The following is a 26,128-nucleotide window of genomic DNA, read 5'->3' on the forward strand; positions in this document are numbered from 1 at the left end:
TGGATACGAGTTATTTTTCTTCCCTTTTGAAGACCTTTGCCATTGCACTATAATGCCTTCTCAAATCCCACCCTCTCAACCACAACTTCAGTGGACAGGGCTCCGTTTCCTGAAGCTTTCAAAGGGAGCACAGGAGACTTGCCACCATGCCATCCCTTCTGCCTGATATTCCTTTTATTTTAACTGCGAGTTTCTTGGTTCAGCATTTCAAATTACAGTAGAATGAAGAGAGAACTATTGTTACATTAAAAAAACCCCACCCAACCAGAGCAATATGCCCCAAACAAGCCAGACTTTACATGAGTTACTAAGAGGTAGAGACTCAGGCACAGTTTGTAGAGGGCCTCTCAGATATGCTCCGTTACAACTTTAAATAATTCCTGGAAGAAAGTCGGTAGTGGCAAAGGGACAATCCGTAGATCCCAATACTTTTACCATGTACAAATTAGTGTGAGTCATGAAGAGAATGCTGGGTGGAGTGAGAGGGCAGGGAAGCAAGGCCTAATTCAAGAAACCACCAGATGGAAGCTTTAACTCAACCAACACTTGTATCACAGAATCAGAGAACCACTAGGTTGGAAGAGACCTTCGAGGTCATTAAGTCCAACCCAGCCCTAACACCTCAACCAAACCGTGGCACCGAGTGCCACATCCAATCTTTCCTTAAGCACATTCAGGAATGGTGACTCCACCACCTCCCTGGGCAGATCATTTCAGTACTTTATCACCCTTTCTGTAAAAAACTTTTTCCTAATATCCAACCCTTTTCAGGAAAACAAGAGAGAGAAAAGAAGACAAGAGGCTAAATAGAACTGAAACTGGCAAAAAGTCAGGTTCCCAAATAAATCTTTATGTAGGACACTGTATCAAACCCACTGACAGTTAATGGACCTTTAAAGACACTGTTTTAAGTAAACCCTTTTGTGGCTGAGGCTTTGAATTTTAAGCTCCAGCCAAGAACGAAAAACAAGAAAGTGTCTCTTATTCTTGGAAATTCAGAGGAGAAAATAGGTTATCACTATTTTACAAGAATAACTTTGCCTGTATTTTGGCATCTTTCAAAAAACACATTCCTTTTTACATTCACTTATTACAACTGACTGCATATTTCCTTAGGAGTTTCAATTCATCAGATGTTCTCAGAGAAGCTAAAGCAGTCAGCACAAAATGAACGATTTCTTAAATTGCCGGAACAACAGTCACCACAGGTGACAGATTTTGTATTAGATACATGTAATTACTCTTCAAATCTCTAAAAGAATCTTCTGAAAACCTCCTGCTTAGTTCAAACTCTTAGGATGGTCAAGAAGAGAGGCATTTGCTCCTAAAGCTGTGCCTGCAGATAGGTTATTCTCACTGTTACCCTAAAGTTGGATAAGTACTCACGTGTTAAATTTAAATTATGCAATCTCCTGCAAAACCACTAGAATTGCAACTGCTGGTAAGGCTACCAAACAAGCTCATTAAAGTACAAAAAGTTGTTTTGTTTCTGTCTAAGGGTTTTTGTTTGTCTGGAGTGAGGAGGATATTTGCTAATTTTAGAATGATCCTGTCTCATATGAAGTATACCAGGCCATGTCATGATTTTATCAAAACCATTTCTTTATTATGGTCATTACAACACACGAGCCACTGCTGGCTTATAATTTCAAGTTAAGTAGCTTTAAATACAGGCCAATAGCCATGTTTAGTGGAACATTTCTTTTGTTATGACTACTGTTGTTTAAAAAGCAAAACAGGAATTAAATCAAACAATATCTGTAGTGTTTGTATAAGAAAGAGCATACATTAAACAAAAACAATTGATGAAGCTCTATAAATTCCAGTAAATATCTTTTATCTTTTGGTATTTCTAACACATTCATTTTCAAAGGGAGACTAATCTGAATATAGAGACTACAGTATTTTACTGAATTATTTTATACCAAGCACAGTAGGTTTTTTAAGCTTTAAAAAAAAGAATTAAAATACCAAAAGAATTCCACAACCTAGAAGATATTCTAGAAAAGAAAAATGTTTAACTGTTCCTTGTTAAATATTTGTAATGAATTGCTTTGCCAGGTTGCATGGGGCTTTGAGCAAGCTGGTCTAGTGGAAAGTGGCCCTGCCTATAGCAGGGAATGGAACAAGATGATCTTTAAGGTCCCTTCCAATCCAAACCTTTCTATGTGTCTGAGATTCGCTGTTTTTTAGAACCCAACATGGGGTTTGAAAAGATTGAGATAATAACAGATTGACCAGAGAGTATTAGAAGGCATTTACACTTGTTAATAGCTGTGGGCTATGTTTTCGATTCATCTGTATCAACAAGACATGAGCAATTTAAAAAGAGCAATGTTGACACCTTATATCAAGCTGACTTCTAATGAATAAATGTTTTTCCTTAATCAATAGAAAAAAAGCATTGAATTCTCAGCAACCTCTGCTCATACACAAGAGGAGACAGCAAACACTAAATTTCAGGAGATGACAGTCAACTGGAGAAAAAAAGAACAGTATCCCAGAAAATGGCCAATGTACCAGATTTATCAATTTATTCTGTAGTCCAGCAAACACATAAGTATGAAGAGGAAGTTTTGCAGAGATCTGGACTTGTCATGTGCCCAACCCTATGAAAGTAAAGCAGTTCAATGCCCCGTGGTCTTTTCAGATTTATCAAACTGAGTCATGTGCCTATTCATACATGTAAGAATCAATGATTTTCTTTTGCCAACTGGTCTGACTGCCCTGCTGCTTTAGATGAAGCTGCAGCACTTGAGGCAGCATTCTCCACTGTCATCAAAATGAAACAGCTTCACCCACCTCCCTTGCTTTCTGGCTGTGGCCTTGCAGGTTTGCTCCTTCCCTCTACAACCACTACTATGACATCAGGATTTGCAGGCCAGATGGTGAATCATATAAGAAAAATTCTCCCGTTGTAAAACAACCCTTTTCCTGTATTTTTCCCCAGTGGCAGTCGCTGGTTTACACGCACATAAAACTACACAGTTGGTTACAAGCTTTTGGGTGGACTAATAATCCCCCCATCCCCTCCACCCCAGTTGTGTAACTTGTTGAGAACCAAAGCAACTTACAAATGGCTTCCTGGTTATCTTTACTAAAGTTTAGCTGGGAAATAAAAACCTGAGCTTCCAGTGCAAATCCACACATTCTAGCTAAAAGAAGTACAAATACTTGACTGGATGTACAGCGACAAATTCATCTGTATTTCAAGAGAGCTGAACTAATTCACCCCAGACTTGCAAGAGTAAGGCAGAAAAGCAGCAAGAGTTGGATTCAACTTGAAAGGCAGCAAAATAACTTTACCCATAAAGGGCAAGATGCTATTAGTAACAAAATTCTTCACATTCTTGTCACAAGAAGATGTTTCCTATTGCAAGACGATATCCTAACAAACCAGCCTTAGATGGCTGGACTGAGTCTGCACAGTGGCAATGCCAACATAGCACACGTTCTCCTGACCAAGCAAAAATTCAAGTAGGACAGATTGTCCAGGCCACATTGGGCTATTTAATCTAAAAATAAAAGTTCCTGAACACCAATTTTATGCTAGTATGAAACAACTCAGATGACAACAACCGATTTCTTTTACTATAAAGCAGGCTTAGTACCTCCACATTACAATTTCCCAACTCTTTCATTACAAGATCCTACAGTAATTGCTGTGTGCAACAACAAGTTTAAACCTCTCAGGCTGAAGTGGTTTAAATTTCCAGGCTCTTTCAGACTCAGATTCTTTCTTTTATATTTTCTGAAGGGAAGAAGGAGCACCACAATCTCAGTTAAAGCAATTCAGCTATATCAAAGACTGAGGCTATGGAAAAAATGTTTTTGTTACTTAAAAAGTCACAAAGAATTTCAGATGGTTTGTTCTTTGGGAAGGAATAACATCCCCAAGCCTTGGAACTGGGACTTGAAGTTTGGCAGGAGATGGTATTTGTGTCAGTAATACGCCTTTTGCCAACTTTCAAGAAAACATTCCAAATTTGGCCAACAACTATGAGCCTTTGAAGAATCTTATTTTTGCACATGCTCAGCAAACATTTTGTAGAGTTTACAGCTGAAATTTAAAAAGAATCTGTCCTTACTGAGTATTCTCAACTTCTGGTCCTTAATTCATGCACCGTTCCCTCTGAGTAAAGGACCACATTATATCCCCATCCCCTTGTGACTCCTGCATGTGACCACCCATGCAGCTCAAGAAAGGAAGCCATCTGATTTAAATGCAAAGGGGACAACTATTTAACAACTCTTGAAAGGAATTTGGCAACCAAAGCAGACACCCAGCCTGTGGAGGGGTGGTGGCAGTATCTGTTGTGTGATCGGCAGCTGATTTAGTGTTTGAAAACATCAGTAGTGAAGAACATTAGGTTGTGAAGTTCATTTCTCAGATCTAGGGAAATGCCAGATCTAAGGTTGCCTCTGCCTATATAATGGATATTATCTTTAGTTCTGTGATGATGTATCACTTTGCCCCAGGACCTGAACCTGCAGTGAATCAGGGCTGTCTAACAGCTGAACGTAGGAGCTTTGCTTCATCTGCTGCATAAAGGTCTGCAACAAACAAAACAGAAGGAGCAAACAGGACAAGTTCAACTCTAGGCAGCGGAGTCTCAAACCAATCTTCATGCTAAATAAAACCCAAGAGAACTGCATGCTATTTCTGCCTTTTTCATAAACAGACTTGAATTTCTCATCTTCTGGCTGGGCTGTGTGGACATTTCTGGGGTCAGTTTTGCAGCACTGCTGAGCAGGCTGAGGTGCAAGGGGCACGGAAAGCACCACGGCTGGAAAACAAGCCCACAGGTGGCTGAAACCACGGCAGACCTGACCTTCATCTTGCTGCACACTTCCATTTCCCACACACATGAGAAATACAGGCATTGTGAAAACAAATTCTTTCAAAATCAGGAAGCACTCTAGCAAGCAGCAGAGATGCTTATATAGAAAATCTGTTTTCAGAGAAGAGTTTGAATAATGCAGCACATAAGCCCCAGGGCCACACACTGAAGAGGAAAACAAAATATTTAAAAGTTGCTCCTTCAGTGAGTGCTCAATGAGGCAGAGGATGTGTGTGTGGAGAGAATGGCATGCAAGCATTTAGCTAAAGACCAAATCATCTCATATATACATGTAAGAAAGCCAAATTAAGATTCCACAAATGGCTTTATGATGTTTGTCAACTTCTGAGTGTCAAATTTTCCAAACATTGTATTTTTTTTCTCTTTCTCTCTTTTTCTAATTTTGTTTTCATTGTTGGTCTCATCTAATTAAAATTACCAGTTCTGCAACTAATGGAATAAAAAAATCTTGTAAGATTTAATGATATTGGATGCAGAAATATGTTAAAGAAATCTGGCCTCAGTCCTAAAGAATACATTATACCTTCAAATATTCAGTTTTGCACCAGCTTTTAAATTCAAAGCCAAAATCTGATCTGTGAAAGAAGACTCAAATTTTATAATGTCAATTATCAATTCTTAGCACTTTCCATGTATAAAATCAGTGCTCATTAGCAACTATAAAGCTAATCCACTATGATTTTTCTAATTATGTTTCTCAGACATTTATAAATAAAATTATTCATTTATTTTAGACTTCAAATCCACATGGAAGTTGTGGATTTTGAAAAAAGCTAAGGAAAAATAATAGAATTTTGTCATTTTGATTTCAGCTCAATTGTTAAAACCTCATCCACAAACTTTGCACATGTAAAATGTGCAAAGTAAAAGAGTCTATTTTGGCCATTATAATATGAACTCAGATAATGCTTTAAAATTTTGTTAATTTCCCCTAATACAAACACTTGTCCTCAGCCCTTCCAAAGTTACTCAAACCTTTGTAATACACAGCACTGTATAACACAGAGGTAAAACACTATGCCCTGCATGCCTCTGGCAGTTTATTTGCTGCTGAAGGACTCCTGTCTTACAGGAATCTCACTGGTGGCTCAACTAATCAAATTCAACAGTAGATTAGAAAGAAGGAATAGCACCAAATTTGCAGCTTCAAGCTGAACTCTCTGTCATGACAAACTATTTGACAGCCACTGATCTAAAATGCCTTGGGATTTGTATGGCAAACTTGGATAGCCATATGCTTACCACTGAAACGTGCCAAAGGCAGCTGTTCTTTCACAGGGCTTGAAGTTTGTTTACCAGGACATATTAATTACAATACATATTAATAATGGCTTTGATACCTTCCTCCCTGACCCTCAAAGACTAACAGCTTCAAGAGAGTTTTAAAAGGTATTACATCTACAGGTGAACTTTTTGTGTATCCACAAATGAAGTAGTATGAGTAGCATAAATAAACCATGCATAAAGTCATTATAAACATTGCTGTCTATCCAGCCATCTGCAGTAGAGGCTTGAAGAAAAAATGCACCTTCTTTTTGAACTTTTTCCTCCTCCTCAATGCTCCTCAGTTTTTATCCTTCACATAGCCACCACAGGTGAGTTTTCTTTCAGAAAACAGACTTGAGCTGAATTTGTGCTGGAGCTGTTCCCCAAGGATGCAGCGTGGTGCAGCTGAGCCCTCTCTCAGAGCATCTCTAACTCTGCCAGACCAGTCTACACACAACACACTTCCTTGGGAGGGAGCACCCCTTTTCATTAGTTCCACAAAGTTTTGGAAATAAGCTCATCCTTACACAATCTTGGCATTAACTATGGTTTCTAATCACACTGATTGAACACGAATCCCTTTAATCACTATGAGAGAAAATACAGACATGAAACCCACCAAAGAATTCAATTAGCTTTTAAAAGCCTAAATTGTCTGATTCTTTCTGGACAAGATGTTACCTATGAGGACCATGTTTTTTACTGTGAGTAAAGCAGACATTAAGATATCTACCCAGAAAAAGACAGTTTAAGAAGAAAGGCTCTATTTCATGTGTGAATTTGCTGCTTTGTTCTATTCAAATGCAAAACACTGTTGTTGCTTATTATATTGCCACTTTCAACGTTGCTTAATTTACATAAAAATTAACTAGACTCTTCTTTTGCATGCATCAAGTATTCATGGTTAGCTATCTATGTATATTTAATATATTTCCATGTCATCATCCATTGCTAGGTAATTAGTTCCTGGAACTCTTACTGTGTTTCAAACAGTGAAACATAAGAAGATCTTATTTAACATCAAGTTTCCATTCAACAGATGAGTAGCAATTTCCCACTCATCTTCACCTCTTCTGTGTTTTGATTCTTTTTTTCTGATGTTTTACACTTAAAGGAGATGTGCATTTCAGTTCCACTCAACTGAGTTCAAAAACACATCTGAAGCTGTCCCTCCTTTGCACTGCCCTTTGCCTCTCAAAGTCATTCTACCTATCCCAACATACTGAAGTACAAGATATGCAGAGAAAGCCTCACTGAAATTTAGAATAAACACATCAATACCTGTTCGACACACTGGGATTTTAAAAATTGCTGTATATAGACATGACATTTTTTTGTCACCTGTAAGAACACATGCAACCACCTTTCTAGTATAGTCAATATGAAATTTTCTATTAGCTTCACCAAGGGAGGGATTCTGCAAAGATCTGATGGCCAAAACAGACACCTAAAATTATAATAATGCAATTATGCACTAAAAGCAACTGAAATTTCTGGAAAGGAATTTTCAGACTATGAGTAGATAAAACAGAATTGGTATATTTTTAAAAAAGCCCCAAAACATTAAAAATTTTTGTATTCTGACAGTACACTAAGACTGAGCAATACCGAGGTATTGCAAAAGCTGGTTCACAGGTTTGACAAAAACAACTTTGCCATTTCCCTCTCTCTTAAAATACTTAAAACAGTTTGCAGTTCTGGGATTAGGTTCCACTCACATCTACTATTCCTGGGCTACACAATTCGCACCAAATTATACCTACACTTACCAAGGTGACTACCTGCTGTTTGTTTGCTAGCAGAGGTTTAATCTCTTTTCCTTACCAGACTTGGTGTTCCAGGCTTTTTTTTTCAAGCCCATTCAAAAATTTATGGCAAATCTACAGCTGGACACCTCCCCCCCAGGTCTCTGCCTTCTGCCCAGAGCATCACTGAGGTTCTAGTACAGACCTTCCTGTCCCTCACTGAGCTTTACTCACACGTCCTTTGGGAGATTTGCTCAACACAGATGTGCCTTCCAATCTGATAGGTAAGATCATTCAAGCACATCCCCCACTAGAAACAAATACCTTTGAGAGTGACCAGCTGGCTCGCTGTCATCTAAAACACAAGTTTGGGGGACTCTACTGTTCATGACTGTTCATAAAAGAGAGCTAATTGCATTTCACTCAGAATGTCATCTACGGGGTGCATTATCTACATCAAACAAAAAAAAAAAGGAACCAAATATATCTCAGCAGTGTTGAATTGGAAAGCTTACTATTACAAGTGTCTGTTGTGTGGCAAGAAATTCTATCCATTGTATCCCTTTTGATTAAAACATTATTGTACTGGGCAACTTTGAGGTACCAGCACAACCAGGGCTGCCTCAGATGGAGGTATGCAGAGCAGAAGTCTCACAGAAGCTACAGAAAAGCCCTTCTGACAAACATCTGATCTGGAGTTACTTTCTTGAAGAAATTAGCAAAACATCATGTTTTTCATGCTTGAGAGAGGGGCCTATCCAAATTATGGCTTCTTTCAAGAGAAAAAGCTGGGCATAACACATAGAAATTACCAGCAATCAATTTCACTGTGGTCATTTCCACAGCAAGAATATGGTAGTGGTTGCACAGAGAAGAAAGAAGAAATGTCCAACAGCCAAAATCAGGAAGGCTTGAGATTTCTTAGTTCTCTTGAACTTGATAGTTTCCTCCCTCTGCTCTCCAATAAAACAGAAAAAATCCAGGTGGTGTAAGAGAGAAGGAACACTGAAGAACGAACTGTCTTCTGCAGAACAGTGATGCCACTTTGGACATTCTTGCAGGCCCATCTGAGGCAGGGGCATCAGGACACGTAGAGGACAGATCCACAATGACTTAAAAGTATTATATGGAAGTCTACTTGGAGTGTTTAGAGCAGAGAAGTGTAGGAAGAAAGCCTTCCTAAAAATCCTGCTAGTGTTCTAACCAAGTATATGGAAAAGACTGAGAATTTGGATGACCCTGAGCTATTGTGTAATAGCACACATTGTAATTCACCTAAAAGATCTCAGTGGCTGATAAAGAGGTAGCTGGCCATCAGGCTAAAATCTAAGCATGCCACCGTTCAGGATGGGGTACACTGGCAAAGGCACCAAATTCCAAAGCTGCTGCAGGCTGCCAGAAGGTCAGCTCCATTTTAGCAGAATTGCACACTATGGTATTAAGGCTGGACTAATTTGATCATTGTGACAAACACAAGTGCCCTGTGGTGACAACAGTTACAAAAAGGCACTCTGCTTCCTCTCCCACCCCTTCCCTGTCAGCAACTTGCATCAGATGGCTTCCAATTAATCTATTTCAGTGCCCAGGTTCTGCTGATAAGAATCTGCTCCTCTGGACTGGATTGCTTCAATCTCATTTTACCTTGGTTGATAAATCAGAATGTTTGCCATCTTCATGTAAATTTGAACCAGAAATATGCAAATATATTAGGTACTGCTCTTTGGTTTGACCAAAGTAGAGTATTATGGCAAAACAACAGAAAGAATAATTTATCTCATCTATGTCAGCATTTTGTTTCTCTTGTAACTTTAAGTAACTCCTTTGGTTTATTCCTATTTAACCAGGCTCCCTAGTGTATTTATCTGGTTCTGAACATTCTTTTGTATAATAAACACTGCTGAAAATAATATCTTATGAATTACAATAACAGCCTAAGAAACACACTTTATCCTTACACTATTCTAAAACCATTTTCTGATAATAGTCACATTTAGATATGCTCCAAAATTCACCCAACATTTTCAAACACTGAATTTGTTTCCCCAAACCTTATTTCCCCTGAGTAAGAATACCTGGTTCTCAGAGTTCATTGTAATGCTAATGAAAACCTTTTTTCATACTGACTTAGTTGAAGGATATCCTGTCCTTCTGCTGCATTATTAATACTGCCAAACCACTGGAAAACTAATTGCAAATGCCAATTCACTTAGTGCTATCATTCAGCTCTACAGAATTTTCCATTTTAGCTACAGTGTGTGCAAAGTAGCAGACAAAATATATTTTACATGCAGGTCTCAACAGTCTCTGTTTATTTTGTGACAAAAGCCTGACCAGCATACTGTTCATGTTCCTATTCATTTATAATTGGTTTCTTAGTGTGTTTAATATTTTTCAGAGAATGATTATTGTGAACTGTCATACTTCTGGGATTAAAACTATGCTGGTGCTCCTTTTCAAGATAGCTCTTGATTTTTTTTCCACATTGGATATACATAGCAAATTCCAGGGAAGAAAAAGCAACATGACATTTCTGCTCCATAAAGCAGAAGTAAAATTTTGTAACGAAAGTTAACTAAGAAATATACCACTTGAAAATTAGAAAAACTTTTGTGTGGTGTTTTATTTCTTTCCTTGTTTGGAGGGGTTTTGTCCTTTTTTTTTTTTTTTTTTTGCCTATTACATAACCATGTGCAAGCATCTCTTTGACAGAGTGTTTCCCATAGTCTGGATTACTCATGGACATAAACCCCATTATTTTATTTACAAGATGTGGATGTATGTGCTGCTGTGAAAGTATGAACCTTCAAGCCTCTAATTTCTTTCATCTATCTCCACTACTTTCATCCTTTCATATTTGCCACAACTCTTCTACTAAAATAATGAAAATATCTTAGGAATGCGTTTTTAGATAGCAAAACATTTTGAGAAAACAATGCTGAAACAACAGCTGTAAAGAGTTACTATAGAATATTTGAAAATGAAGACAACATTTCTGGAGTTACAACCAGATACTCCCGAATTCCACCTTTCTCCTAGGAAAAAACTGCATTTCCTCAGGTTCACAGCTCTTGGGCTCTTCCAGAGAACATTACAGATTATGGAATTTGCTTTATTCTTCCACAGCTTCTCACACAGCACGATTAACTTCAAAGCCCTGCCAGCAAAAGTTCTCAATTCTGACTTTTTTCAATTGTAGTTTGAAATGAAAAAGCATGAAATACATTGTTAGAAGCTTGTCATTCCAAGCAAAGAAAATACCAAACTGGTAAAACACGTTTGTTCTCTTGTTCCAAAGTGAACACCACAAGAGGGCTGCATTCAATCTCCCTTTCTGAAATTCCCTTTTCTCAGTATTTAGTTATGTAATCTGAATGCTTGACACTTTCCTCCTGTGTTACTTTGAAAAGAAACAGTGAGGCCATTTCACTTGTAGATCAGGACAGCGCAGCCTGATAGCAGATGCTTGAACAGTTTCCAAGCAATGTGTACCTACAATTGATTTCCTCCCCTCATCCAGTCAGAAGCAGCAATGGGCCTCCAGCAAGAGGCCAGTGAAATCCATTCTGAACAACAATCTCTTCAGTTTGGGTGTAAAGCAGCCCTGGTCTGCCCACGGTGCTTTCAGTCAGCTGAGAGGGAGTGGCAAAGTAAACCCATTTTGCTTGTAAAAAATCATGGGCCATATATCTCCATGCATAAATTCACAAAGGCTTTGTTTTCTGTAATTGTGTAAATGGGGTTTTTACAATATGATCCTCATCCTAGACAGCTTGCCAAGAAAGATGGAAATCAGCCACCAAAACTCCTCTATATACATACACACAGTTCTGTATGTACACAATATACCCCACTTACAGGAAAAAACCCACCATTTAAGTCACAGGCACATTATATTCTATTAGCATTTTGGCTGTTCAGTTTTAATGAATTCTGTGCTGTCCACTACTGTTCAAACAAGAAGACATAAGAATATGCTGCTGGTTGATTACATGTGCCAGAATACAGAAAGGCACAAGACTGAAAGTCAAGAGAATTTATCCCTTCAAGGAGGAGAATAATCCTTTGAAAATGTTCTATCCTAATGTACAACACTGCTATTATAAATCAGAAATTATGTATATATTTGAACACTGAGTGCATGCTTACGTGTGTGTCTCAGTGCGTAATGTTAACTGAATTTGTCAGGATCACAGGTAGCATAAATCCTGATGAATCTCCACAGCCTCCGTGGTTTGGAATGTGTTATTAACAGGTTTATTAAATATTTGCAATGCTGTGGGCATGCAGAGTGCACTGTTTGAGGCAGCTGTGGCTTAACTGCTACCTGCTTCAACACAGCTTACACACCAGTGAGATGGGTGTTTCAGACACACCAAAACAAAACACCTGCCTCAAAAAGACGCAGGCCTCACAGACGGGGTGTGAGCAACAGGGAGGCAAGACCGAGCCACAGAGCTGCTGAGCATGTTTCATTTAATTCTCTGCTACAAGCCACAAGAGCAGGCTTGCAAAGGGCTGATAAAGGATGGCAAGGAGCTTTCAGGTCTGTTGGTAGGAATGCTTTTCGGATAAGTGAAGGCAGAAGTCGATTGGTTAAATCACAATGGTGCTGCTGACAGGATGAACCTGCACAGCACTTAGACAGAGAATCCTTTTGACGGATGATTTTTCAAAAGCATCCAAGCAACTTTAAAAGAACACTAATTCTTATAGGATCTTAAATGGGACTTATGTCCCTAAGGTCTGCCCTCTGTGTTTGGCTTTTAAACACCAGTACCCATAGCAACTTCCAGGCAACACAAACGTGCCATTGCTCAGAAATTCCAAAGTCTCTGAAGTATTTTTAAAATGCCTCTCTTCTTTTTATTTATTGTGCATGCTCCTCTTTTCTCCTAATAGACGTCCTTACTGTTTGCCATGCCAGAATACATCAGGTCAGGCTGGCTCCTTTCAGAGCAGTGCAGTCCAGTGAAGCACCGATGATCAGGTCCCTGCTTCTGGAATTATTTTATAATCATCAAGAGCATTTATTTTTTATTGTTAGACTGCAAGGGCAACAATGACTATTATGCAAACAAAATGACAGTTTTGCATAAGTCTAAATATAGATGATAGGCATTTCAGAGATGCTTTATTTTAAGGTATGATTTGTTTTTATTGGTATGAAATAGAGAGATTACTGACTTGAATGTATATTAAAAGAGTTCTCCAGCTGTTAACTGGTTGCTGTTCTACAAATAACTTTATTTATGGGAAAATATATTCAAAACCTATACTGTAGTATACCTCATTACAACACTTAATGCATGTTGCACTTCAAATTACTGGCATGGCACACAGGCAGTAAAGGGGAACCCTTCCTATATCCCACCAGTGTTAACTAAGAGCACAGAGAACCAAGACCTTATTTCCTGCCCTCCAGTATCCTGCAGTTCAGGAAAAGGTTGACAAAGTCAGTCCCAAAGACAGGAAAATTTCAGATTACATACAAAGTGATGAATGAGGTGTAGAGTTGATTTTATGCTGATATTTATGTTTTGATAAAAATCTATTTTAAAAAGCATTTATGCTCTACTACAATTTTTCCCAAGCTCCTCTGCCCTCTGATGTTTTTCGTTTTTCAGTATCAGTCCCATAGCAACATCCAGGATTCATGGCTGTGGCACTGCTCACAGCATCTCTGGAGCACAGCCTTGCAAACGATTGCTAAACTCAGGGCTCTGAGTCAGCTCGGAAAAGTCTGATGCTGGGCTCATTTTTTATATCCTGAAAATAGTGGCAGGGGACTGGGAGGAGGGCAAAGGGAAGGAGAGCTGAAGCTGCAACAGCAGAAAGGAATGAAAGAAACAAACTACTTAAGGTTTAATGATACATAAGCAGCATATTTTGCAAGTACATGAGATTGAAAGTTTTATTACTTTCTTACAGATTTGGAGGCTATATCTGAACAGTTTCAGGATTCCAACATTTCCAGTAACTGAAATGATCCTCCATGGACCTTCTCCCCTGCCAGTAATTACTCATACAGAAAAGTGGTTATCAGGAATACACAAAACACACTTGCAACAACCTTAATGCAGCTGGAAATAAAAACAGCTAGCATCTGCAAAAAGTGGAAGAGTAGAGAATCCAAAAAATATGCCTGAGAATCTCCTGTATAATAGGAGCCTTGATTTGGGATTAGTCTATTCAGCCTGTAGATGCTGCTATTTTTCTAATAAAACCCATCAGGAAACATCATCTCCTAACGGAAACTAAAGTAGTTTAAAAGAAAAAAAAAAAGAAAAAGAGAGTATGGAAAAAGTATGTTTAGGTCCCTCTCTACTCAAGACTGCTTGAAGCAATTATCTGCCTCACTAATAAACAGAACTGAGGGTAAGCTGTGTAAAGCATCTGGTAATAGCATGTGAAACAAATTGATGCCAATACTATTCCTCTGTTTATAGGAATTAATTTTAACTTCAGCAATAACTAAATATGCTACCAGTCCAACCAACATCACCTGCAAGTTCTTGGATCATTGACTGACAAGAATGACCAGTAATTAATGAACTTGTACTTCACTTCAGGCTCACCTATTGTCTGTAGCAAGTCTTTAAAAACAACCATAAAGCTCAGTATTTAAAACACTCAAATTGATGAGTGACCTTTCAAAACACACACCCAGAGAGATGCTGACCCAGTCTAGACCAGCAGATACACCTTACTACTCACACTCCTGGTCCACCACCTAGTCAAAGCACATTAACTACTAGAAAAACCTTTCTTAAAAATACATTCAAGAAGAGATAAACATCAGATTAAAATCAAAGGGCAGAAACATTTTCATAATTTTGAAGAAAATAATTCTAGTTTTTCCTGAAAAATCATTTTTCCTGAACTCATCTGTGGCCACGCTTCATTTTTACATATGCAATCTGATGAGCTAACATCATTCCAGGCCTCCAGTTGAAGCAATTAAAAAAGTCCACACTCGCCAAACATTACCACATCGTTACCACAGATACTGTGTATTCTGACTCAAGGGAAAACAGTGGAAAGCTCTAATACCACTGTGGGGTAACTGCTGGCAGATGATAACTTTTTAGTATGGTTACCACTGCAACTATTAATAACCTGTGAGGAGGTGAATGGAAAATGATCCACTGTATGGTGTATCTGCTTGTCACAAGCCATGACTCACACGTGAGAGACTGCAAGGGAATTACTGCAGTAGGTGGACGTTGATAGGCTCGAGAATGTAAAACCTGAAGTATTTCCGATGAATATCACAGATGTGTGGTGACACACACAGCTACATGTCACCCTGCAAACATTAAGTGGGCAGGGATTCTTACACCATAAACCCTCCAGTGAAAGGCTGTGCTTGCTTCTCAATAGCAGTGGGGGGCAGAAAGAGGAAAGGATGGGGGCTGACAGAAAAGAGTGGTTAGAAAAAAGCAAATCCTTCCCAGGAGGACTGAAACAATGGACTGCTTTCCACAGAGGTGGGGAGAGCAGTGTAGAATGTTGCTCCAATAAGACATGAAAGAAGAGAAACAGAAACTTCGACGTGTACCAAAGGCCAGAAAATATCTAACAGAAAGCTGGTGCTCATTCTGAGAAGTACATCACAGCCAACACACGCAGATGTCTGCAAGACATGGTAATCATCAGCGGTTAACATGATTCTGGAAAAAGTTGAGCTGCCCTTTCCCATGTTCCAGAGTAGAGACAACTGTCAGCGTTTGCAATAAAGCACAACAGCCTGCATCCGATTTTCTGCTTTGCTGAATTTCACAGACATGCCCAGTGATAAATGCGTGCTTTTGAACAAGGCCTCTGCTTTTTCTTTTTTATATAACTAATGTTATGAATTTTTTACTGACACACAAAAGGCATAAAAAGCATACAAGCTTCAGTTTACATACTGATATTTCAGTATCAAAGGCTATGCTATTTAATGCACAGGATCCAATTCTCATAAAAGTAGAAGATCAATTACAGCAGTCAGTGAAGCTCTAATACTGCATTTTCAGCTAAAAACTTGCTCAAAGCTCTTTCACAATAGCTCAGTAATTTCAGAGTATCGGTCTACTTAGTAACATGACTGTGAGAAACACATGCACGGAGGAAAAAGAAATGGTGAAGAAAAAATTTCCTTGCATTAAGGAATGACAGTTTAGAGCTGCTGTTTAATCTCTGCAAATCTGATGGACATACGGGTGAAATTAGTTGATTGAGGACCCAAAGCTAAGGCTGATGTGGACACTTATGTTTTTCTGTTTCAAAAACAGACTGGTTTTAATTTACACAACCGAGCAACCAGCACAAACAGGCAAGAGCTGCTCTGAGAGAAGGCAGTGCTGGTCAGTGTGCAAGCTCTGGCCTTGCCAAAACCCACAGAAATTTTGGCAGTGGCCCAGCATATAATTCTAGGAGTCAGAAATCTGTTCAGTCACAAAGAGGGAGGCTAAATTTTGTTGAAACAACAATTCTAACCTTTTCTGTCATTTGATGTGGGGCCTTTCTATGTCCTGTACCTTTGTTACACACAAGACAAATTATGCACAAACCTGGAAACTGCTGCAGTCCTGCTATAGTTCTGTTTGAGCATATAAAACCTCTGCAGGTAGTTCAGCAGACACTTCTGTGATTGAGACCCACATGTCTCACCCAATATATATAGAAAGAAGAAAGAAACAATGTAATCAAAATAAAAAGCCGTTTATTTAATATGTACATTATTCATTCATACACCCCATTTACCGTAGCCTAAACATTTCAATCAATGAATAGACCTGATTTTCACACTTGCATCAATTTTCGCTTTAAAAAACGTAACACACTTAGAAATTGGTATTACTTTCATTTATGTCTGAAAGAAGGACTGGCACCTGTTTTGTAAGCTGTAGGTGCTTTGGACATAAGTGTCATCAACACTTGGATGTCTCGCTGTAGCATTTCTCATTGACATTTCATCAGCTCATACAAGCAACCTCCTGCTTCTCTTTTAAAGTCAGAGTAAGAAGAAAGCTTTAGGAGCTCACCCACTCTGGCTACTTCAAGCTGAAGGGTTTAATTAATAAATATTCCTGGTGCACAGCACGGATGTCCGAGCACTGCTCACAAAGACTTGCTGCCTAACCCTGGCTACTCCACACCTCAGCAAAGGGGAGCCACCCTGCCCATGGGTTTGTTTACAAGCAAACCCATGCCCACATGGTTGTGGCAACCATGTGTCAGTTTTCAGGTACTGTTAACCACCTTCTCCTATTGACTGCCTTCTACACTGATCTGAAAATCACAAACCTTCTCACTACATTATTAGCTCAAAAGTGCCGTGTAAGCAAATTGCACCAGGGCCCAAATAAATGCCATGAAGAGTTCAGTACCTACATATGCATGTCTGGATACACCACCTCCCAGAAAATCTGAACCTACACTACTACTGAATCTACATAATAGTCACTAAGCATCCCAGGATTAAAACATTTACATAGTTTTATATAGAGATAACCAGGACTGAACACCTAAAGAAAACCTTCCTGCCCTAGAAATGAATCAGGCATGTATTACATGTATCTGCATGTAATTACTGAAACAACGGTAAAACCCAGGTATGAATATTAGTAGATACAGACTAGTTTCAACTGTGTGTGTATAAACATTAATTTTAGGGCAAAACTAGCAATTCTGAACCAATCATGGAAAAAGGATGAGAATCACAGTTTCTTTCCATCAGTAAGGATGTGCAATGAAGGCAAGCATGTTAAATTTGTATCTTTGTTTATTTTGGGATGCTGCAGTTGGCAGATGTTATCTGTAATATTTTTTCAGTTGGCTAATTATGAACAAGAAATAAATTCAAAGCTGAAATGCTATATAATATAATAAGACAACTAATTCTGACTAGCCATTATACTGTACAACCAGTAAAATATAAACTCCATAATGGGAACATCTAGTCCAATGTATCCAGTTAGTAAAGACTGTTGATGGCTGCAGAGGAAGTGTCAAAAAGAGGTCAGTTTAAATTTAATGTTGGCAGAAATGATTGTCTACAAAAGCATGAATAATCTTCTAATGATGCTTTAAAGCATTAGCTGTGTCTTAACACTTACTGTTTATTTAGTCCTGAGAAAATGCTTAAAAGCCATGAAGCAATTTTAAGAAAACATTCGTAAACAGCTATTTTCTCTTGACAGACTATTTGGCTACAATTACAGATATTATGCCAAGATAATATATATAATTCAATGAATCCAGACAATATTGAATCGAATCAAACCAGAATTATTTTCCATCTCTTTGAAACTGAGCATTCAAGTCAGCTGAACTTTCAATGTCATTTGGCACTTCAGAAAAAAACTTTATAAAATACTAACAGGTCTGAAAACCCATACGTCATTTCTGAGTAACCTTCTGACCTCTTATAGAAAGATATCACAAACTAGATTTTCAAGAACATTATATAGACCACAAATGGTTTCAATTAACGTTGCTAAAGGCATGATTTTATAGAAGTCTTATTTAAATTCCTTCACATTTCATCCCTTTTCAAAGTCCCACATTTTGTAAAAGGACATGAGCTACCTTAACCCAAGTTCTGCCAAAAATTACTCCATACGTAACACCTACTCTAAATTTCAGGCTTAAAAAAAAAGGATTAAATATGATTTTAGGATATGGTTAAAGAGAGGGATGAATTAAAAAAAGTAATGACTAATCCTCATTCTGGAGCCTGAACTTCACTTTCTGTTGCTCACTCACATTTTCTTACTCTTTCTTGCTCACCTTTGTTCCCCAAAGAAATACAGCAAAATTCTCTAGCATTTTTTTAGCAGATGACAATTAAAACCATGAATCCTTACAGCTCAGACAAGACAAATTATTCACTTGATCAAGTGAACAGAATTAGAAAGAATCAAATCACCTATTTTATTTCCCTCAGTTTTCCATCAATAGTCAACCAACCAGGTATCTCTTGCTTGAAAACCAGCAACAGCTGCAGTCCATATTCTCCTGAGTATATATATTATTAATTATATATCTAAAGCATATTCATAGTCTGTGTTTACTCTTGGGTGATTTTTTGGTTTCTCTGAATAAGAAAACAATAATGTGATCATTTAAGAATAAAATAATATTTTCACTGTTTTGGCACCAGAGCATAATGAAAGGAAAAACCAGTCAGCCTCTCCGTGGGTTTCTGTTTAGAAGAATCAGCTTAGGGGGGAAGATCTACCACTTAGAAGAACCAGAATGGGCAAAGAAAAGGTATGACTCAAAAGCCAAGGAGATGTGTTACCTAAACAACTTTAATTGCTTTTTGGTGGACGTCATATAGATCTTTTTTACTTAGCTCCCACAATCCCAGCAGTGACTTAGAAACCATCACAGCAGCATCTATGGGGCAAAGAGACCAAATAGTTGAGATAATGACCATATAAGAGGGAGAAACCAGCCAGAAGAGTTTGATGCTTTTTTCCACCTATGGAAAGCAAAAAACAGATAACTGCTCGATCTGTGCTGGCAGGGTGCAGACAGTGATTCCTCCAGGAATAAACTCCTTTGTGAAGATAGAGGCAAAATTTTATTGAAGGTTATTTCCACCTGATTCATCACTTCCTATTCAGAAGGGTCACTAATAGTTATTTTTATATAATAACAGGTAATTCTTTCATGCTACAGCTTGAGATGCATATTAATTAGGCTTCTTGACAAATTAAATAAGTTTCTTCAACGTTTGAAAAGCAGTTAAACTTCTAATGACATTTTTACCCTCTTCTCATCAACCTATTTTGGAGCAAAATAATGTACTCAGGCCTGAAGAAAAGACTCTTGAGCCTCAGGAATGGAAAACAGCCACGAGCCAAAATGTATTAACAGGAGAGCCACAGGGTAATAAGGTTGTCATCTATGCACAAAAATACTTTCAAAGATGTAAACATGATGTTAAAATCTCCACCACTCCCTCCTGCATGTTTAAGTCTCACACACCCTGCTTTGTGTCTGCAGTTATGAGGAGTAAAAAAAGAAAATAAATCTGTTTTTATGATTATTACTATGATTGTAGTATTCAGACAGTTCAGAAATAGGGACTCAGGTTAACACTATATCCCTTGACAGTACTGGGTTTTATTTATTACTGCTAGTATCAGAAATTAGGATTGTAAAAAAGGCTATTCTATCTGTTTAAGTTATAACTCAAACCAGAGCTGCACAATAATACCAGGTACTAACTGGGCCATCTGCATCTGAATATCAACGTTGATATCTATGTTGTGCAGATGAAAATATAGATACAATTTTGCACATCTCTATAATATACTGAAGTATTTCAAAATCCAGCACTTCAGTTGGGTTGTGTACATATATTAAAAAAACCCAAACTTTTCAACACAAATGGTCCTCATTTTGCACACTTGGAAGCAGTTGAAAACCAATTCTTAAATTAACAAGTAATAACCAAGTACTCTAAAATGCTACTTGAACTACCTTCTCACACATAATTTACTACATAATAGCATACAGTTATAATATATATAGCTTATGATGCCTATCAAAGTACGCAATATCTAGTAAATTCAACACAAAAGGGACATTAATATTTCACACAGTATTTGCCTGCCTTAAATAAAAAGGAGATATAAAACCACTTCAAAGGCTGTACTGTTATTGTTTTTTCCCCAGATTTCTACTGCATAAAATCAGTTAATCAGCCTCAAATATTTTCCTTTTTATAACCTAACAGCCTAATTTGCAAAGATTGCTCATAGAGCAATGGAAGAGAAAAGCATTTTATAAAATTAGAAAATTACTGTAAACCACAAAGCTTGTTCCTGCAGCAAATACAGACATTTTTTTAAGTTATTAATATTTCGAGTGGAAAACATTTCTTTAGCCAAAAATATATTCCAGGTTTGAAATACTGTTATGCACTAGGTTAACTTAATGCTGTGAAGTTTTAAGTAAAGCAGGCTTTTGAAATTGTGCATGTGGCAAATTTTTTTACTACAGCAAATTGAACAAGAAACATTCAAGAGAGATGAAAATCTAAGGTGTCCAGCTCTGAATGTGCAACACTAATAGGGTCAAATAGGCACATAGGATTGTCCAGCTGGACAAAATTCTGAAGCGCTTGCAGTGATTTTAGGGTATCTGCTTAGGAGAAAGCAGGTAAAATGCAAGCCAGGTCTGCTTTGAAAAGCCAAGCAAAGATTCCAGCTAGCAAAAATCCTACCAGCAGGCCTCTGTTCTTTTTAATAATCTCAAACTTCTTCTTTTGGCAGTCAAAATAACCAACATGTGTTAAAGATCTAGAATTGCTTTTCCCTGAAGAACCAGTCTATAAAACAGTCACTTCATATCTATTGTACATGTTTATTTTCTTCAACCATATATGCTGCAAGTATTCAGTCATCTGCACCTGAACCCCTGCCACATCTGTAACATTTAAAGGTTACATCCTGATGGCCTCAAACCTCATCAAAACGCCCATTCCCAACTCCCAGACTTCTCAATCTAACAATCACATCTTCATACTCTGTACTCCTGATAAAAGGGACTCAATCCTGACCCCTAGATTAATACTGGGATGGAAAGCCACTTCTGGATAAAAAGCAGGTGTCACACATTCTCTTGCCCACCACCCCGCCAAGCAGCAAAAGTGGTATTTCACACTCCTCTGAGTCACTGTCACCCAAAACATCTGGCAGCACTGGGCAGCTGACTTGCTGCATTTCCATGCTGCTGTGCATTCCTCTTGTCCATTTAACATAACAATTAGTTTACTCAGCGCTCAGACTTAAACCCAGAAGCCTTTTCAGAGAGGGCAGTGACATACATGTCTGTGTGTTCAGTGTCAACCACCCACTTGGGGTTGAGGACGGTACAGGCTGAACTTCCTGGGGATTTTTTCCATTAGTTTTCTGAGGTAAGACCGCTAGACAAGCTAAAATATTTAAAACAAAACAACATAAAAGTTGCTTTCATTCACTGCATACCTCCTGATGATATCAGTGTCTGTTATGAACTCTCTCAACTCTCTCCATGTTACAATCATTCTAAAGGAAAAACAAGGACAGCAGGATTACCTTCCCTTAGGCGCTCAACCACAAAGGTGAAGCCGGTTGTTCGCGGGTGCAAGACGTACTCGTATTTTTTCAGTCCGTTCTTCTCAGCAAATTCATTACTGCGGGCTTTGGTATTGGCTGGGGAGAGAAGGAGAAGCACCACTCTGTGTTACTATGCAAGCAGACCATGGATGAAATGGAATGATTACACGACAGGAACGGTACAACAGCAGCTCACACAGTACGGATGTGGAGGCAGACACAAGTGTGCTTTCAGTTGGCCATACCATGGTATGAGGAAGAGCCATGTGGATTGCAAGAAAAGCCTTTTTACCCTCTCATTTAATTTTAGCAAGTCGTCAGCAAATCTTTCATACTTATCAAATGCCATCTGAAATTTATAAATTAATAGTCTGTTAATAGTTCTCTGTACACTTCAATACCCATCCTACAGTAAAATACGTTAATTGGCTCGATTGTGATTTGGGGTTTTTTTCAACTCGAAAGGCACAACACACTAATGTAGATTTGATATTATGAACAAAAATACCTTGAAGTCGGTGTTTAACAACATTAAACTTATTTCAGAAAGAAAACATTAAAAAGAGGAAAGCAGTTGATCTAATACCTTAAAATGGCATTTTACATCTTCATTCTGAACTTGTCACATTTTATTCATCAACCTGGGCTGCACATACCTACCCCATTCTGACTTTTTGACCAAGCACCTGAGTGTCACAACACATGCCTGTCACTGTACAGAGTACACGCAAGACAGCTGGAAAGCACCGTGGCTAAACTCCATGACAAACGTGTTTCTAACCTCTGGTAATCAAAGACCTCTCGTGAGAAAACCAAAGACTTTCCAGGGCTGTTGCTAAGAGAGGCCACTAAGCAAGGAAGACATGGACACCAAAGCAAAACACTTCTGGAGATAGGTGGAGAGGAGGCAGTTTGTTCTCCTGTGATGTGCATGAGGCTTTTCTAAGCAGCCTCAGTCAATAGTCAAATGGACTTTGCTGGCTACCCTCAGTTCTTTACTGTGCATCCTGCTGTGCCTCCCCAGGGGCCAAAAGCCAGTGGACATATGCAGTGTTCCCTTGGCAACATGGCAAAAATCAATTTGAAAAATAACTTCTTTAATAACTCATATTCATGAAGTTTTACAGATGCTCAAAAGACAAAATCCCAGCAACAGATGTATAGAAAAAAAATCACTGCTCAAGCAATCTATGTTTTTTTTTTAAGGAGAAAAAAAAATCTTTTTTAAGGGTCCACAGTTAAGCTTAACAGAGATGGGAGATAAAGTAATGGAAAATATGTCGCTGTTTAATCATTTAACAGAAGTGATATGTAGAGATAAATCCTTACTTTTACAATCCTCATAATTTTTTCCTGTAAAGGCACAATTGCACAAGTGAACAAATCAACAGCAGTGAGAGATTTCCTTTTTGCTGTAATGCAACATTCCCCCATCTTTGTTTTTCCCCTAAATTATATGACCTTTCATTTATCAAAAATGCTGGTGCCCATCCTAAAGGTTTTTCTACCAATTAATAAATGCTATAACACATCACCACACTAAGTATTTGTTTCCCTGTGACCCACTATTTCCATGCCTAAGAGTGCTGCTTTTCATACATGCAAGCCTTAAGATTCCCAGCACAGATTTCCTGACCATGTGATTTGTTGGAAAGGAAAGCTGTTGCACAGTAGCCAAGCAAGTGATTCAGCAAAGAGGATCCAAAGATTTAATTCTTGCCAAACTGCCCAAATGTACAAATACTTGAAAAACATTACAACTTCAAAAAGCATTGCTAAAATTACAGAATGTGTGAAATACTAAAATTACACTTGGCTATGTAACTTAATTTGTCTTCCCTTGGACATATACATTATGTCTTTAACCACATGGTCAGAATATCTGTTTTTGTCTGCTCAACTATTACTCCATTCAATACTGCAAATGACTATTCTGAATCAGCAAAGGGGGACTTGCCTTGCAGACTCCCACTGCAATGGCAGAACTTGCAAAGTGAGCCACGAGCCAGATTTGGAATAACTGAAGAGGCAACGGTAATCTGGTAATTATTAAATGCTCCTCCTCCAAAAAAACCAGGTTTTACCTCTTAGGTGCACCAGTATTAGCTCAAGTACTAAAACTACTTTCTAAGAAATTACACTGAAGATCAAGTGTGTTCCTATAAAAAATACCCAAATCAAGAGTTCCTTTCCAGATTCTAGGATGATTCAAGTGAAACATTTTAAATTAATTCATCACAAAAGTTCTTAAGGTAATATATTGTTTCCGAAGGACAGAAGTACCATTTTCTTCATTTTCTGCATATCCAAGTTTGAGTTTCACTTCAGAAAATTTACAATCTGCAAATCAAATCAGAGGTTTGAGACAGAAGTACCATATAAATATGCATAATGTTAAGCAGTCTGAAAAAAAATTCTAGGTTTTAAGCATCTCAAACTGCACACAGTTAATGAGCACTCAGAAAAACTATCTCTGTGTGTCTGCTTACTAGCACTTAACTTCAGAAAGAACATGAAAAAGAACTCCTTGGTGTTTGCAAACACTCCTCCTTGCACCAAGGATAACCAAGGAGTGAAAGGGCATTTATGTTCTCTGAGTAAAACCAAACTGATGCTGCAAGAAAAATCTGGGACCTGGAGTACCCATCACCTTGAAGTAATCATCTTCAAACTTCCTCTTAGTACTTGGAAAGAACTCACTGTAAACATCTGCAAAACATCTTCCAAATTTCCCTTTACTACACTGCCTTTCTGAAATGTGTAAACAGCTGGACATCGGCACACTGGCCAACACTGTTCAGCTATTTCCTGACATTTGTATGCCTGTCTTGCCTCTGGACTGTAAGTTTTATATAACAGAGACTGTTCCCCTCCCCTTTTGCATGACCCTAGTGTAATGGGATTTTACAACTAGAATAATGCTCCCAGCTAATACAATGATCATTGTCATCTGGAAAAATACATCTCCCTCTCCCCTTCCTAACAACTATAAAGCCACAGGTCTTTGTGCATTAAACATTATTTATTATAGCAAGTCAGGAAGGTCAATGTGCTTTGATGATATACTGAAAGTAAGGGTTATATAATTCTCCACTCTACTAAAGATGTAGGAATGATGCCCTTCCTCCCCCTCCTGTAGGCTTGGCATTGGAAAAAAAACAGTTTCTTACTGTTCTATTACTTATGATTAATGCTCTGACTGCCACCTCATTCAATGTAAGGACCTTGGTGCCCACTGCTGTTTGGGATCCTTGTGCCAGACACCAGTGCCCAAACTTCTGGGGGGAAATTCACAGCAAATTCTGTGGCTCAGAACCAGAGCCAACTAAAGGCAGAACACGCAATGCTCCCCATTCTGTGAAACCTAGAGGTCAGAAAACTGATCCAGGAAATTAGAAACCCATTTTTATATCCTCTGCAACTTGAGGGAATTCACACAACAAATACCTCTTTAAAATCCCTAATCAATAGACCAGGCTACACTGTCAGTACTGCAAAACTTGCACAGATGTCTTACTGTTCTACAGGCAAGTTTATAACAGTCTTAGGTGGAATAACAAAAAAACGTGAAAGATGCCTAAAAACTTCCTTAAAAAGAGGAAACGTGTTCTTTTCTTCCAAGCTACCAACACCAATAGCATCAAACAGCTCTGCAAACAAGGTCTGGAAATGCACTCAGTTTGCCTCAGTCTCAAAAGGCCACTCACACAATTTGTTTGACTACAGGTAAAGTCCCCTATCACCAAACCCTCTGAAAAATTCAGCAATTGTTGCTTTCTAGGAACAACTATTTTCTTTCTTACACTGTATTTAGATGAAAGTAAATTTACTCCCCAAGTTTTTGCTCATCATTCCTATTTAGGAGTATTTTAATTCACTGGTTCTATTTGCTGTTAAAAAAGAATAAGAAGAAAAAGTTATTTTTATGGAAAGCTGCCAGTTTATCAATTGAGGGAGATGTGGGACATTTCAAGAGCTGCTTCATGCTCTGTTTCCTCAGGTCTCACCCCAACTCGCCTCTCCTCCCTCATTACCTTCAGCTAATGCATGCAGCCTCTCAGAGCATGTTCTTTGGTTGATGACAGGTACAACCATCCAGTTGATTTGAGTCTTTAGACACTTCTGTAGAGCAACTATCAAACTACACAAAATTACA

General features: G+C 38.3%; 1 protein-coding gene across 5 annotated transcripts in view; it reads right to left on the reverse strand.

The window, feature by feature from the left end:
- Nucleotides 1-26,128, reverse strand: part of LCLAT1 (lysocardiolipin acyltransferase 1) — a 112,062-nt gene that overhangs the window by 28,710 nt on the left and 57,224 nt on the right. For all 5 annotated transcript variants that reach the window (XM_063391168.1, XM_063391164.1, XM_063391165.1 and 2 more), the window contains one exon: nucleotides 21,952-22,068. In XM_063391168.1, coding sequence (XP_063247238.1) covers nucleotides 21,952-22,068 — 117 coding nt within the window. The remainder of the gene's footprint in view (nucleotides 1-21,951; nucleotides 22,069-26,128) is intronic.

Source organism: Prinia subflava, chromosome 2, assembly GCF_021018805.1.
Source record: "Prinia subflava isolate CZ2003 ecotype Zambia chromosome 2, Cam_Psub_1.2, whole genome shotgun sequence".
NCBI lineage: Eukaryota > Metazoa > Chordata > Aves > Passeriformes > Cisticolidae > Prinia > Prinia subflava.